Consider the following 16,164-nt stretch of genomic DNA (forward strand, 5'->3'; position numbering starts at 1 on the left):
CAAAATCAAGAGAAAACCAGTTTTCAAAAGAAATCCTGTAGAAGGGGAAATGTTTCAATGTCTACCTGAACAGAAATGGGTTAAAACTAGAAAAAGGACATCTAACAAGGTGTCAATGGGTGGGTACCCCTAGCGAGACAGTGTCCATAAAGGTGTGAGTGCCCTCGTGTTGTATTGTCAGGAATTCTAGACTCTGCCCAAATATCCTTTATTAGGAGTGAATGGAAAAGCTGCACTTATTGGAATTGAAATCTTCCATCTTACAGGAGGAGACGTTCTTCAGTTCTGAAACACAGCAACAGGCAGCAAAGCATTAAATGCAGTTTAGACTAATCGAATTAGCCTAGGATCCTGAAGCAAGGTTTCTGAGAGTTGGGATAACTCTGATACTAACACCAAGAGCACTGCATCATCAATGCTTCTTTCCTATGTGAGATATATCTAATGGGAAATCCATCTCCTAATACCCACCATTTCTGAACATAAACAGCCTGCAAGTGCCATTGTGGCACTGAGAAATCTTATAGTCTGTTAGATGTTTCTGAGGCAATGTTAGGGTGACCTCTGAAGACATTGTTACACCAGAAAAGCAGTGTGGACTTTATAGGCACATATGTTTAATACAGGTGCTACCTAAGTAAAACTATGAAAGTAACATATAAGATCATACAAAATTTAAAAAATTTCTATCACTCAAAGGACCCATTCTGTGCCATTTCAGTTTCACCCACCATTACAAGGCATAGGTGAGGCCAAATATGGTGTATTGTATACAGTTCTGGTCACCGAATTATAGGAAAGATGTCAACAAAATAGAGAGAGTACAGAGGAGATTTACTAGAATGTTACCTGGGTTTCAGCACCTAAGTTACAGAGAAAGGTTGAACAAGTTAGGTCTTTATTCTTTGGAGCGTAGAAGGTTGAGGGGGGACTTGATAGAGGTATTTAAAATTATGAGGGGGATAGATAGAGTTGATGTGGATAGGCTTTTTCCATTGAGAGTAGGGGAGATTCAAACAAGAGGACATGAGTTGAGAGTTAAGGGGCAAAAGTTTAGGGGTAACATGAAGGGGAACTTCTTTACTCAGAGATTGGTAGCTATGTGGAACGAGCTTCCAGTAGAAGTGGTCGAGGCAGGTTCAATTTTGTCATTTAAAAAAAAATTGGATAGGTCTATGGACAGGAAAGGAATGGAGGGTTATGGGCTGAGTGCAGGTTGGTGGGACTAGGCGAGAGTAAACGTTCGGCACTGACTAGAAGGGCCGAGATGTCCTGTTTCCGTGTTGTAATTGTTATATGGTTATATATTAAAATTCACAAAATAACTCCTCTTGAAATATTAGACAATGGAATTCTGACCTGAAACCAGTAATAGATTTCCAAACACTGTATAAAGGGATCAGATTGACTGTATCACTTGAACGGGGAAAATAGAATGGGAAACTCACCCTTAGTTAAAAGAGTCAAAATAGTGGCACAATCTTTTCCTCTTTCACTTCAAAGCATTCATTTTTGGTTTTTCCCTTCAGATAGTTCTTCTTGTTTTCTAAATGTTGTCATTGTTTCTTAATTTCTTCTGCCCTTTCACTCCACCTGAGATTTTATTACTTACCTTTACTTTGAATACATTCACCTCTCCTCAAAGCTTTTGGAATTATTTTCCTCTACCCCCATTATCTCTTGCCCAATGCTGTATTCTTTTTAAGGCTTGGCACTGGTCGCCTGCCTTAAGTTCTTAACCTGTTTACAGTTTCTAACAAGTAATAATGCCCACCTATCACACCCAATGTTCAGCTGCCTGCTGCAATAATCTTCTGAGACAAACCAGTAATATAATGTCAGAATCTGCAACTCTTGTCCTCTTTAGCATTTGATTAAATATTTCGCAGCAGGATTGGAAGCAGTTTACAGGAGAGATATGGGCAGGGAGATGACAATAGAAGTATAATTCCATGCTGCAAAAGCTGGAAGTGAAAGTGCTCCATAATTCATGTGTCATATTTTATGGAATTTAAAAGCTAGAATGACAGCAAAAATAAGGGGTGCAGTCAGAAATGGATGCAGAATTGTTCAGGTAGAAAATATAAAATCTATTTGGCAATTCTTTCAGGAGTTTTCTCATTTTCAAGTTCTATACATCAAAAACTGGGTAAAAACCATTCATCAAAGTTTTTTAACTTTGAGATAATAATGCTCCATGCTCTAGCTTCTGCTAGTTGTTTCACTTCTGTGTTTCCCACTAGTAATTTTAACTTGTTCAAAGTACCTGTGTTATCAAAGCATGCACATAGTAATCAACTTCGAGATTCACCTAGGTCTTGCTCTTTTCTTGCTGCTGCCATCAGGCCAAAGGTGCAAGAGCCTCAGGACTCACACCGCCAGGTTCAAGAACAGTTACTAAAACATCAAATCTAGAACAAAAGGTGATAACTGCAATTACTTGCCCATGGATTGCGATGTCCCCACAACCAACAATTTCATTCTAAGGACACTTTATCATGTTATTTCATGTTCTTGTTACTTATTGCTATTTATTTATATTTGCATTAGCGCAGTTTGTTGTCTTCTGCACTCTGGTTGATCTCTGGTTGATCCTGTTATAGCTACTATTCTATTGATTTGCCAAGCATGCTCGCTGGAGAATGGATATCAGTGTTGTATGTGGTGACATTTATGTACTCTGATGATAAATTGACTTTGAGGTTTGGCTTCTTGCAGGCAGCCACAAAACAACGAAACACCATAGAACCCACTTAAAGATAAAACCCCACACCATACCAAGATACATGCGAAAAAAGGAGCAAATGTGTTCAGAACAGAAAAATAGTCAGCACACATTCTGACATTCCAATGCATTTAAATAAATTTGAGAAATAGAAAGACACTAACTTGATCAGTTACCTGTTGTATATTGCAACAGATGCTGTATAATTGGCACTTGCCATCATCCCCTTATCCCCTGTATAAATAGCACTTATCCCCTTGAATAAAAAATAAAAAATACACTTGCTTGCCCATCACTGAAACGTTCCTGCAACCAATGATCTCACTTTTAGAACTCTTTACCTCATTATTTCATGTTCCCATTATTTATTGCTATTTATTTATATTTGCATTTGCACAGTTTGTTGTCTTCTGCACTTTCGTTGCTCTTTCACTGATCCTATTATGGTTCCTAATCTATAGATTTGCTAAGTATGCCCACAAGAAAATGAATCTTAGGGTTGTATATGGTGACATATATGTACTTTGATAATAAAATTAACTTTGAACTTTCTCTCCATTGAGACAGCCCACTGGAATTTCCAGAGCTTTTATTCTAGAGGATACGAGGATTTAATGCTGGTTCTTAAGACAAGCTCTGCAAATAGTTAGTAATGAATCCATTGTAGAGAAGCAACATTTGGCATTAAGCTGCTGCAGAATAGACCTTGCTTGTTCTGGATTATTTTATATTTCTATAATTGTCCCAACATGGCCATTAAGATCACTTCCACAAGTGCACATGTGCATTGTGAAATAAAGAAATGTTTATATGTATGTTGTATGGGCCTACATCATTATTTTCTGGCAATAATGCAGCTGTTTCAACAACTGAAACAATTCTCAGCATTTATCCAAATGAAAAGTGTTTACAGTAAGTATTTTATGTTTGCATCATTTTACTTTGATTCTAATAATTTATGATTCAATTTGATAGAGGCAGAAAATAAAAGTAATGTTGTGACAGCAAGTACAACTGTTCAGCTTTTGGACAACAGAAAATCACCAGTGGTTGCAGGTAAAATTCTTATTATTCAGCATTTTTTTTGTATCTGAATTAATTATGGTCATCAATGTTAAGGCATATCTCACTAACCTTGTCTGTGCAACAAGAAGTTGCATATAAATTTGATATTGGTGATGTTGGTACCTTATGTTCCATGTGCTTTTAGTTCAAACTTCCCACCAACCTGTAACAACTAATTTCTAATTTTTGGTTACACCTCTGAAAATATTTCATTTAACTGCCATCTAATTCTGGCTGAGAAAACTATGCTTTTATCTCTGCCTGCAGTAATCATTGTTCCAAAATCTATATGTCACCTCTGCTGATCTGAATACCAATATGGACTCTAGATACACTTACAATGCTTCTGTGATGAGCCCAATGCATAAAAATGGAGTCAACACTATGGTAAAGTCAGGAAGACATAGGGCACATTACTAAAAATCAGCAACAAACCGCATCATTTTTGGTTTCACTGCCTGTGATCATGGCCTCAAATTTCTCTACAGTTAGGTGCAGCTTACTCTCAGCCACTTATAGATCCAGATGAATTATTTCTTTCTATTCAAAGGTGTGTATGCCTTGTTTAAGCTTGGCATTATGTTAATAGAGTCTTCTGAAATGCTTTCTCAATTGTGCAAAACCTTTCCTTCTCCACGGTGATTGCGATAAAAATGGCATCCTGAGAGTACAGAAGTACTGTATCCATGGTAACATTTTATCCATTGTTGTCTGAAATGTTTCTGATGATTTTATCTCTTACAGTACCTTAGAATAAATGTGAAATCCCTTCTAGTTGCTAACTGTCAAGAGGCATTGCCATTCTTTGTCTATTTTGTTATGCACGAGCAGGAGTATAACTTAGGGAAGACTGTAGCTGCTGTTAGTTTGGCATACAGATCTTGAAACAAAGAGGCGGTATCACTGCCAGTCCAGATGGTCTTACCTTCCTCAGGTACAACCATTAGGAGAATGGGTAAAAAAGTGGCAGATGGAATTCAGCGTAGGAAAGCGTATGGTCATGCACTTTGATAGAAGGAATCAAGGTATAGACTATTTTCTAAATGGGAATAAATTCAGTAATCGGAGGTGCAAAGTGACTTTGGAATCCTAGTCCAGGGTTCCCTAAAATATATCATGAAGATTGAATCAGTAGTAAGTAAGGCAAATGCAATATTAGCATTCGTTTTGAGAGGATTAGAATATAAAAGCAACAATGTAATGCCGAGTCTTTATAAGGCATTTGTTAGACCACATTTGAGTGTTGTGAGCAGTTCTGAGTCCCATGATCTAAGAAAAGATGTGCTGGCATTGGAAAGGTTTCAGAGGAGTTTTGTGAGAATGATACTGTGAATGAAAGTGTTAACGTTTGAAGAGCGTTTGATGGCTCTGGGTCTGTATCACCTGAGTTTGGAATTATGATGGAAGATCTCATTGACACATATCAAATATTGAAAGGTCTGGATAGAGTGGGTGTAAAGAGGATGTTTCCAGTAGTGGAGAGTCTAGGACCAGAGGGCACGGCTTCAGAATAGAAGGACATTCCTTTAGAACAGAGATGAGGAGGGATTTCTATAGCCAGAAGATGATGATTCTGTGGAATCCATTGCCACATTGGGCATATTTAAAGCGGAGTTTGATTGGTTCTTGATAAGTAAAGGTGTCAGAGATTCTGGGAAGAAGGCAGGAGGTTGAGTGAAAAAGTAAATCAGCCATGATCAAATGGCAGAACAGATATCAATGGGCTGAATGCTGTAATTCTGTTCCTGTGTCTGATGGTCTTATGGAAAGCTTTCCCTCATTTGCTTTGTGACACCTTCACCGTGATATATATCATGTCTGTCCAGCTTATTCAGCCCGTCTTTCACTTGAGCTCTGAACATTATATACCAGTTAAAGTTTGCAATAAATCAGTTATATATTAGTTTAATTCTAAATGAGCTTGATGCCGTTAATGGCCATGTATGAATTCTTCAGTTCATCTTCATTGTGTTTCAAAATGTTCCTAGCATTTCTTCAGACCATGTACTCATCTTTAATATTCTTCTTATAAATATTCCCTTACCAAAACTGACTTTGAGATTTGCTTCCCATGACCAGTAACTATGTAAATATTCATATTGATTTCTTAATTTTGTAATCCCCGTTCATCGTCCAGATTAGATTAAGATTAGATTCAACTTTATTATCATTGTGCCAAGTACAGATACGAAGCCAATGAAATACAGTTAGCATCTAACCAGAAATGCAAAGAATTGTGTCATTTACAAACTAACTGCGAATAAAAGGTAAGTGCTACAGCATACAAATATAAAAGTACTGAGACAGTACAATATTGGTGCAATACTGCTTAGCGCTGTGACATGAGGTTCAGCATATATTCTATGCATTGCTCATCCACGTCAATGTTAAGTTAACCTTCCTTCTGTGGTTTTCTGCTGGAATTGTTTCCCTTCCTTTGTGGGGCTGCTCAACTACACTGGCTTGCCGTATTCTATTTTTGTAGAAAGTATGGGACTTGTTTTACACAACTAAAGCACCTTGCTGCTCTCACAAGCATATTGTGCCAAGTGATTTCCAGTCAATATTAAAAATTGGTTTTTATTGTCACGCTTCCTAAAGTAGAATAAAAAGCACCTCCGTTCAGATCAATTCGTTACAATGGTGCATTGAGCTAGGCGCTCAACGGCCACATTATTAGGTACACCTGTATATCTGCTCATTAATCCAAATATCTGATCAGCCAATCATGTGGCCGCAACCCAATGCATAAAACCATGCAGACCTGGTCAACGGGATCAGGCCAATCATCAGAAAGTGGGAGAACTATGATCTCAAGGGGCATGCCAAATTTCTTTAGCTTCCGAGGAATTAGAGGCGCTGGTAAGCTGTGACTTCAATGTAATTGGACCAGAACAGGCTATTGGTGATGTTCACTGCACACTAGATCTCAGTACTATTGATGTAGAGGCAAGTGCACCATCCCCTTTCCTGCAGTCAATCACCGGCTGTTTTGTTTTACTGACAGGTCAGTTGGGTCTCTATCTTCTTCCGATACTCCGACATCATTATTTGAGGTACACCCCACTACAGTGGTATCATTTGCAAACTTGTAGATGAAGACAGAGCAGAAGCTGACCACACTGTCATTAATGTACTGTAAGTTTAGTAATTTCAGTGCTCTGTAAAAAAGTTATTATTGAGCAGGGAACTGAGGACACAGCCTTGTGGGCTGCCAGTGTTCAGAATAATTTTGGTAGAGGTGTTGCTGCCTATCCTTACTGATTGTGGTCTGTTGGTCAGGAAGTCAGGGATTCAGATGCAATCTTTTTAGAGTTGGGGTGATGAGTTTGTTTGGAATTATAAAACGGAAGGCTAACCCGAAGTCAATAAACAGTAGTCTAACATAGATGTCTTAACTGTACATCTTCCAGAAATGAGTGTTGGGTCTTGGAGGTGGTGCCTGCCATAGACATGGTTCAGTGGTAGGTGAATTTCAGTGGGTTGAGTCTGGGAGGCTAGAACTGATGCATGGCATGACCAGCCTCTCGAAGCACTTCATAATGGTGGGTGTCAGCGCCACCAGGCAGTGCTCATTTATCACTGGGCAGTAATCAACCAAACCTGCTTTGTGCATCATTCATACTCATGTGGCTAGCTCCTGTCAGAATGTCCACATTGCTTCTGCTGTTGGTCTGCATTTAACATTAATATATATGTTATAACAACCTGTTCTGGCCAAAGTTCCTTTGCCATTTGGAGACAATATCCATAGACCTACAGTCCTGTATGCTCACTGGATCCAACAAGGTAGTAACTTGGACTGGATATGCTAATCAGCAGGTCTGCATAACCAGTTCATCCCACCACACATGATCCATGAATGCAGCGGATTGGCAATGCCACAACGGATCTTTTAAAATGACCATGTAATCACATATTAGTTCCCCTAACCTCTGATTGTGAGTTCCAAGCTCATAAAGTTACCCAGTCCCTGGCACTGTATTTGGAATGGCTTTTTTTAGGCTATTTATAAAGTTTTATTAAAAAGGAATTGATTGTCTTTATTTAATCCTGCCTGCCTTACTGTGTTCCTCCAGCATTTTGTGTGTGGCTGAAGATTTCCAGCATCTGCATAATCTCTTGTGTTTATGTCTTTATTTATCTTATGCTTACATCTCCTCATGGTGAATCAGCTGGAATTAACAAAACTTTGTCATCATCTCTCAGTCTGCAACCCTGCCAACTGCATTATTCTGTCTTTCCACCCTATTGCAGAAATTCACATTGTCCTCTCCGCTCCTTTCTTAGCAATGGAAAGCATGTTTCATTTCTCTCCATAAATTTGGTGCCTGACCTGCTGACTGTTTCTGGTATTCTCTGATTTTTAAATCAAATCAAAAAAATTGCAGAAGCTAGACATCCCAGAAAATGCTGGGAAAACTTGAAAGGTCAAGTAGCATTGGTGGAAAGAGAAACTGTTCACAATTCAGGTCTGGGATTTTACATTAGATTTATTTTCTATTTTTATTTACGAATGGCTTCAGTTCACTATTTTATTTGCAGTATTATTCCAAATCTTCACTGGATATCAATACAGGCAGAGTGAGCACACAGCCAGTTTTGACCTCAGTGCTAAGGAAAAAGAGGAAAGGAACAGACTATTGGATTGTGGAAAGTCCAGTGATGAAAGGCTGAGTCCAACCTTTGAAGATGAGGTATGGTGCCAGTCTTACAGACGGGGAATGAATCGGTGGGCCCCACACACAAAATGCTGAAGGAACTCAGCAGGTCAAGCAGCTTCTATGGAGAGGAATTAATATTCAATGTTTTGAGCTGAGATCCTTCAAGACTTGGCCCGAAACATCGACTGTTCATTCCTCTACACAGATGCTGCCTGAGTTCTTCCAGCATTTTGTGTGTGTTACTCTGGATTTCCAGCATCTGCAGAGTCCTTTGTGTTTATGAACAGGGGGTTGCAAATGATTCCCAGGTTATGGGTTGTGACACAATTCTACTGCTGAGGATTTCTGAAGCAAATGAAATAAATGACCAACTTTTAACAGAGTTAGTGCATTTGAAAATGTTCATTGAATAGTTAACAGCTTATAAATCCTGTTTTGTTATTTAAAATTATTAGTCTCATAGCATGCATCTTTAGAATAAAACATGAAAGAACAACAGATTTTTGAGCAGTTTATTCAATGATCTCTTCTAAATACAGGATATTTATATTCTTCCATGCAGCAGTACATAAAGTTAAAGTCCCTTAAATTATTAAACTGAAGAAGCATCAGTTTACAATAGAGAGCTTTCATTTTCATTCAGAAGGATTGCTTTGAATCTTTGGAATGATAAGAATTATTAATGGGATTTTTGATGGACTTCTGTTAGATCCCCTGTTGGAACTGAGCACTGTCTTTGTAATGTGTCCAGTCAATCAGTCAATGGCACTAGGCTGAGTGAGATTTCCTCTCTACCAGAACTCAAAGGAATTGTGAATGGGCATGAAGTTAACAGTTTTTTTTTCCTTTAGCAAGATTTTGCATATATTTTACTCCAAGACACAGTGAAGTCCCAAAAGAACTACCTCTTGATCTGTATACAAAACAAGTGCCTTAGCAGTTGAATAGGTGTTCCTTCATACTGTACAACACTTGGACGAAGTACTGATAGTAACCACAGCACAGAATGTTCCCTGGGAGGGGAGCTTTAAAGTCCATTATCAAGAGCAATTGAGCTGGTTGAATTCTGGAGAATATAATTACCTGACCGAGGCTACAGCAGCCAGTGAGCAAATCATCAGGAAGGGCAAACCTGCTTGTCCTCTTCAATAGTCTGCGGCACTGAACCATGACAGGATGGCAAGTAATGCCAGTCCTTGGAATATAAATTCCTGTCTTTGCACCAGGGACAATCTCCTTGTGATCTTGGATGTACTGTTGTGTTAAATGGGACAGACTCGAAACATGTCTGGCAGGCAGAGCATAGCATCCATGAAATATGTGTGTGTGGGGGGGGGGGAAGGAGGGGAGGGAGGTGATGGGGAATCATCAGTAGCTGCATAAATGCACCTCCATTCACCTCCAGAATCTGTGCCCTCGCGGTCCAGTATATTCTTCCCTTTGCCATTACTATCAAGCCAGAGGAGTGGAGGGTGAACTGCGAGCTCTGCCAAGCCTAATTAACAACTGCTAATTTGATGAAGCTGCGGCACAGGAGTGCATACAGGAACAATGTGCAGCCGGCAGAATACAATCAACTATCAGATCTAAACTTGGCAGTCACCTCCGCAGATGAATTGCGGTGGACATTTAAACCGCTAATGGGAGGACGGCATGCCAAGAACAACCTCTTTTACCAAGGCTCAGCAGATGAGTGCCAAAGCCAGGTTGAAGCATTGCAATCATGATTAGCCGAAGGTCAAATCGATTGTCCATCTTGGCTGCTTACTGACATTCCCTCTAAAAAAGAGCCTGGTTTTCTGCCAATCCGATTCTTTCCACATGATATCAAGAAATATCTGAGAGCACTAGAGACTGCAAAAGGCTGTGGGATCAGAAAATATCCTAGCTATAGTATTGAAGATTCATGCTCCAGAATTATCTGTATTCTAGCCAAGATAGAATTCAGTTAATAGAACAATACTAGTGATCGACTGCCAATGTGGACAAATGCCCAGGTATGTTCTATTCAAGAAATACTGGACAAATTTAATCAGGCTAATTATCCCTCAATCTGTCTACTCTTAATCACCAAAGCTTTCACTAAACACGGACCAAATGGCAGAATTCAAGAGGTGAGGTAGGAGTGATTCTCTTTGACATCAAGGCAGCATGGAACTGAATGTGGGGTCAAGGAGTCCTGGTAAAATTAAAGTCAAAGGGATAACACTTCAATAGTTGATTATAAGTTACACAAGTGAAAAGGGTGTGTCTGCCTCAGCCCTAGGAAATAAAAGCAGGATTTCCTTGAAGCATTGTCCTCAGTTCAACCTCCTTCAGCTTCTTTATCTTCCTGATCCTAAATGAGTGAAGAGGGTTGCAATACCTCGGCAAGTGAAACAGTCTATGCATGCACGTAGCAAGACCTAGACACTTGTCAAGACAAGGGCTGATAAAATAAGTGGTAAATAACTTCTGTGTCTCAAGAGTGCTGGGCAGTGAACATTTCCAACAGGATTCCAACTACACAATTAAGATAATGCTCCGAAGATAAAATAATTGGTTATTTGGGGAAAGAAATAAATATGTATACTAAAGTTATTATGAACTCCGTGGAGCATGTGGGGACCTTCTGATATCCAGGCATTCGTTCTTTCTTTCTTTCTTCTTCTCTTTCTTTTTCTTTCCTTCTATAGGGATATGTTAGGGGGGAGGGGTTAAGGGGAGGGGGGAAGGGTTGATAATTTTTTTTTCTTTCTTCTTTCTGTAATCATTTGAAAACTCAATAAAAAAAATTTTTTTTAAATGATTCCAACTACAAACCCTCAATATCCAATAGCATTAATAGCATGAAAGTCAGCATTGACCAGAAACTCTGCCGCACCAGTCATATACTTTATATACTGTGGCTACAAGGAAAGATTGAAGGTCAAGTATCCTAAAGCAAAGACTTAGCTCCTGACATCTTAGATCCTTTGCACCAGCTGTAAAGCTCAAATCAGGATTGTAATGGAATACTCTGAACTTGTCTTGATGAACGCAGTGCCAACAACATTCACGATGTTCCACATAATCAAAGCTTCCATCCACTATCTTAAACATTCATTTCCTCCACTACTAATGTACAGTGGTGTGTACCATCTACAAACTTCACTAACACTCTTGATCATCACTAGTATCATGCACATGAATAGTAAATATCACAGTAATTGAATACTTCATAATTATAACACCATAAGATAAAGAAGCTCATTGAGTCTGATCTGCCCTTCAGTCATGGGCTGATCCAATTCTTCCAGTCATCCCCACTCCCCTGCCTTCATCCCATACCCCTTGATACCCTGGCTAATCAAGAACCTATCTGTCTCACCCTTAAGTACACCCAATGACTTGTTCTCCACAGCCGATCATGGCAACAAATTCCACAGATTTACCACTTTCTGACCAAAGTAATTTCTCCGCAATCAGTTCTAAAGGGACATCCTTCAGTCTTGAAGTCGGGCCCTCTTGTCTCAGAATCCTCTACCGTTGGAAGTAACTTTGCCATATCTAATCTGTTCAGGCCTTTTAACATTCAGAATGTTTCTATGAGATCCCCCCTCATTCTCCTGAACTCCAGGGAATACAGCCCAAGAGCTGCCAGACGTTCCTCATATGGTAACCCTTTCATTCCTGGAATCATTCTCATGAATCTTCTCTGAACCCTCTCCAATGTCAGTATATCCTTTCTAAAATAAGGAGCCCAAAACTACACACAATGCTCCAAGTGTGGTCTCGTGAGTACGGTATAGTGCCTCAACATCACATCCCTAATTGATGCAATTGCTTTATTTTAACATGAGTCTTTATAATGAGTTCAGTGAGAATGGTACTCTGCATCTCTGTGCAAGAATGGATAGAGGTCCATTTAAAGAGCAGCAAGTTATTCATTCTGGAACAACACAAGTAGTGAATTCTACCTAAAGACTAAAATGGTTCAAAAGCAATTTTATAAAGTGTGTTGCGATGCTCTTGCATCGGTGCATTTGAGAGACAGACTGCTGGTGTGATCTCTTGAATTACATCAATGGTCATCTGAAACCACTCATAATGTCACTGGAACTAATTAATGACAAGGAAAAGTAACTCCATCACTTCAGCTAGTTATGAACTCCTGTTACATTCTCACTGTTCTGTGCTTCTCAGTACGAAACCAAGCACTAACTATGTGATAAGGGACCCTATAAAGGAACCAAAGAATGTTACATTTAATTAGGATCTTCAGCATAATCAGAACATTACTTCTCTTGTGTCTGTTGCTGATAGCAACACAGAACTGCCACAAAATTCACATTAAACTGTCTTCAGTCTGACTACACAGAATCTCGTCCTCCAAACACTATGCAGCTTCAGGTAAGGTGTTCCAGAATTTGATGTGCACAATCTGAATTGAAATCTCTCTTAGGTAAAGTCTTCCAAAATTTGATGTGCATAATTTGAATTTAAACTGCATATTTGATTTGTATGAGTCTGATTTACTTATGCACTAAGAGGGAAGCCAAATTATAGCATCCATGTTCACAAAGCAGTCATAGAGTAATGTAGCACAGAAACAGTCCCCATGGCCTATCCTGTCCATGCCAACCACAGCATCCTTCCTGCAGTGTGAAAATATATTTCATAAATCTGTTTTAGGTAATATGTGCTGCAGGTGCTAGAAATCCGAGATAAATTAAAACCCAACAATACTCAACAGGTGAGGGAAAGAAAGTTAACTTTTCAAATGAATGACCTTTCATCAGCATTAGTGTCTGGCAGCTTCTTGCTGATGGTGAAATGCCTGTGCTTTCAGCTGAAATGCCTTTTACAGGTCATCCAGTGTTAACTTGCTGGTAAATGCCTTACCAATTCGAAATGAGTGTGGGGTAGTGTTCTGCAGGCCCTCATGAGATATAAAGGCAATTGGTCTATGAATCAGCTGAAAAAGTTTGCATTGTTACAAAGTCACCTCTAGTGGCTTTGCTCGCTGTCAAATTTGTCAAGAAGTTGTGATGCCATTCAGAAGATTCAGATGCTATTATGTTAGTCAAACAAATATTCAGTTTTAAATAAAACACTAAAATGTAAAGTGTGTAAAATATTTTTCAATAATTAGAAATAGCAAACAAACTCATGAAATTTATAAGCATATAAATTGTCTTCTACTTGCCTTTTTGCAGCTATTCTTTCCATTGAAATTGATGAGCTCACCGTTCCTTTGCCAGGGCTAACCTTGTGTAAAATCAATGGACAGATTCCCGAGATGAACTGATGGGGAATTCAGAGCATAGCAAATCTGGGCCAGTAAATTCAGTGCTCTTCTTTTTGTAGCTGAATCCCAAACATCCAGACATTTCAAGGGAATAAATGCTGGAATTTGCTAACACATTATTACCCTTTCAATTTCAAAAGCCAATGCACGTAGTAGCTGAGCTTAAACCAAGTAATTAATTTTCCTGAATGTTGGTGGTCCTGACAGATATCTAAAATGTTATATTCACTTATACATAGAGCTTTTTGGTATAAGTTTTTAAAAAAAAACAATAAAACAATCTCTTTAGGGCTACTTGGAAAAATTTATTTTAATTTGTTTCATGTATAAAACTCCATGCCAGCAATAAATGTTATCCACGTAGAATTTACGTTTTGCTCTCAGAATGCAACATTTCACAATACGCAAATAGATAGCTGACCAATCCAATATGTTTGTGAGGTTTGCTAGTCAGTGGCCTGTCAGAAATGGAAGAACACAGAGAAGTAAAATGGCATTGAACATAGAACTAACATATCCATTTTCAACTTCTGAAGCAGTACAGAGGTCACTCACATGGATTATAGCACCAATAAGAATGGCGACTGAAGACAAGGTGGTCACCACTTATGAATTTGTCCCAGAAGTGGCACAATTTGGACAATGTTGAATAAAGCATGATAAACTTTGTGTTAACCTGTTTTGCAAATGAGCCCCTGCAGTGTAAAAAAAAACACACTGACATACTCATGATAATTTTGGAGCTAATATTTGTCAGAGATTCCTGAAAAAAAACTTAATGCATAAGACGTATGGTGGGTGATGTGTTTGAGTTTGGTGACAACAGGAGAACAAAATGGGAGAATAACTAATAACATTGGTTCAAGTGAAAGGTCTCAACCCAGAATGTAGACTGTCCATTTCCCTCCACAGATGCTACCAGCTTTCTGAGTTCCTCCAGCATTTTAGTTTCTTGTTGTCCAAAAATAGACAATCTGTTCTGAACTTGGCCAAGGGAAAAGATCACCAGGGAAACGAAGGAAATGTTTCAAGGGAATGTTCCTTGAGGAATTACAACATAGTCATGATTCCTGTGGATCCATGGTCCAAAACCATACAGATGAAAAAGCAGCATTCAGGATATTTCGAGAACCTCAAGGCAATATATTGGATGCATACAGAAGCCTTGCATAAGTCTTGAAAAGTGCCCCACTTCACAAGCTACCCACGCTTTTGCTCCACCAGCCACCTCATACACTGTCTGTGGAAAACTCTGTGGTTCCTGGACTGGCCTCAATAGTGAACTCAAAGTGGAAACAAGTCATCTTTGAACCCAAGGGACTGCCTTTGGAAAGTAAGCATAAAGGACAGATGGATAAGTATGTGATAGAGAATGAAATCAAAGCATATTTTGATGGGGTGACATGAAGGAGAGTGCGAGGAGACTCACACGGAGCATAAGCACATTACTAACACATTGGGCTAAAATACTTGCTTGTAAATCTCAGTGTTCTGATGTGCTTGAACTAAAATATAAAGATAGCTTTACATTGTGTAGAAAAATTTTCATTCAAAATTTTTTTAGAAAAGAATGACATTATGAATATAGTTCATAGATTAAAAGAGTTTGAAAATAGTCATATGTTCATCAAACATTATGACATCTGTGGCCCATACAAATGGCCATCTGGGGCCTCGTGGACATGCTTTGCAGATGTTCTTTTGGTTCAATTACTTTGGTTCATAACCATGCTTTCACTGAAAAACCACTTTTGGCACATAGCAAAATCTACTGAAAAACATTAGTACTGATAGCATTAATGTAAACTAAGAAAAATATAAAACATATAAAACATACCAAGCAATGAAGAGGTTTATGAAGTCTATTTTATATCTTGGAACACAGTGGTTTTATAAACATATTGAGGTAATTGGGGAAGAAAAGCGAAAACAGATGTGCATAACTTTGTCAACATTTTAATTTGAAATTTCAGATATGTTTGTTACTGATTACAGAGAATACTTTTCACAGAATATATCTTTTAAATGATAGTTTTACAGTATTATCTACCTTTTCTGTTATTAATTTAATGTTACTGACCTAGAATTCCTGCAGAAATTTTGTTTGTCATTCGTTTTCGTTTTATGGAGCTGTACAGTTATTGGTCATGGCAACACAGAAAGATTTTCAAAAGTTTATGCTGAAGTAACTTTAGGTTTCCAGTGACTAATACTTTGAAATTACATGTGATAAAATTACTTATGAGAACTTAATACTTCTAAATGATTTGTAGAATATATTTTATTAAGCAAATTTATACCTCTGTTGAAATAGGGAAAAGGAATTCATGTGACTGCAACACCACTACTTTACTGTATTATGTTGAGGCCATAGTGTTCACATCTTTCTAGAAATGAATAATTATAGCCCAAAAGCCTCATACAAATTACTAAAAGGAACT

The 16,164-nt window shown here is 38.5% G+C and overlaps 1 protein-coding gene across 5 annotated transcripts in view; it reads left to right on the forward strand.

The window, feature by feature from the left end:
- The window catches only part of cacna2d3a (calcium channel, voltage-dependent, alpha 2/delta subunit 3a), a 782,368-nt gene that overhangs the window by 614,840 nt on the left and 151,364 nt on the right, over positions 1-16,164 (forward strand). For all 5 annotated transcript variants that reach the window (XM_073072214.1, XM_073072211.1, XM_073072212.1 and 2 more), the window contains one exon: positions 3,701-3,781. In XM_073072214.1, coding sequence (XP_072928315.1) covers positions 3,701-3,781 — 81 coding nt within the window. The remainder of the gene's footprint in view (positions 1-3,700; positions 3,782-16,164) is intronic.

This window comes from Hemitrygon akajei, chromosome 19, assembly GCF_048418815.1.
Source record: "Hemitrygon akajei chromosome 19, sHemAka1.3, whole genome shotgun sequence".
NCBI lineage: Eukaryota > Metazoa > Chordata > Chondrichthyes > Myliobatiformes > Dasyatidae > Hemitrygon > Hemitrygon akajei.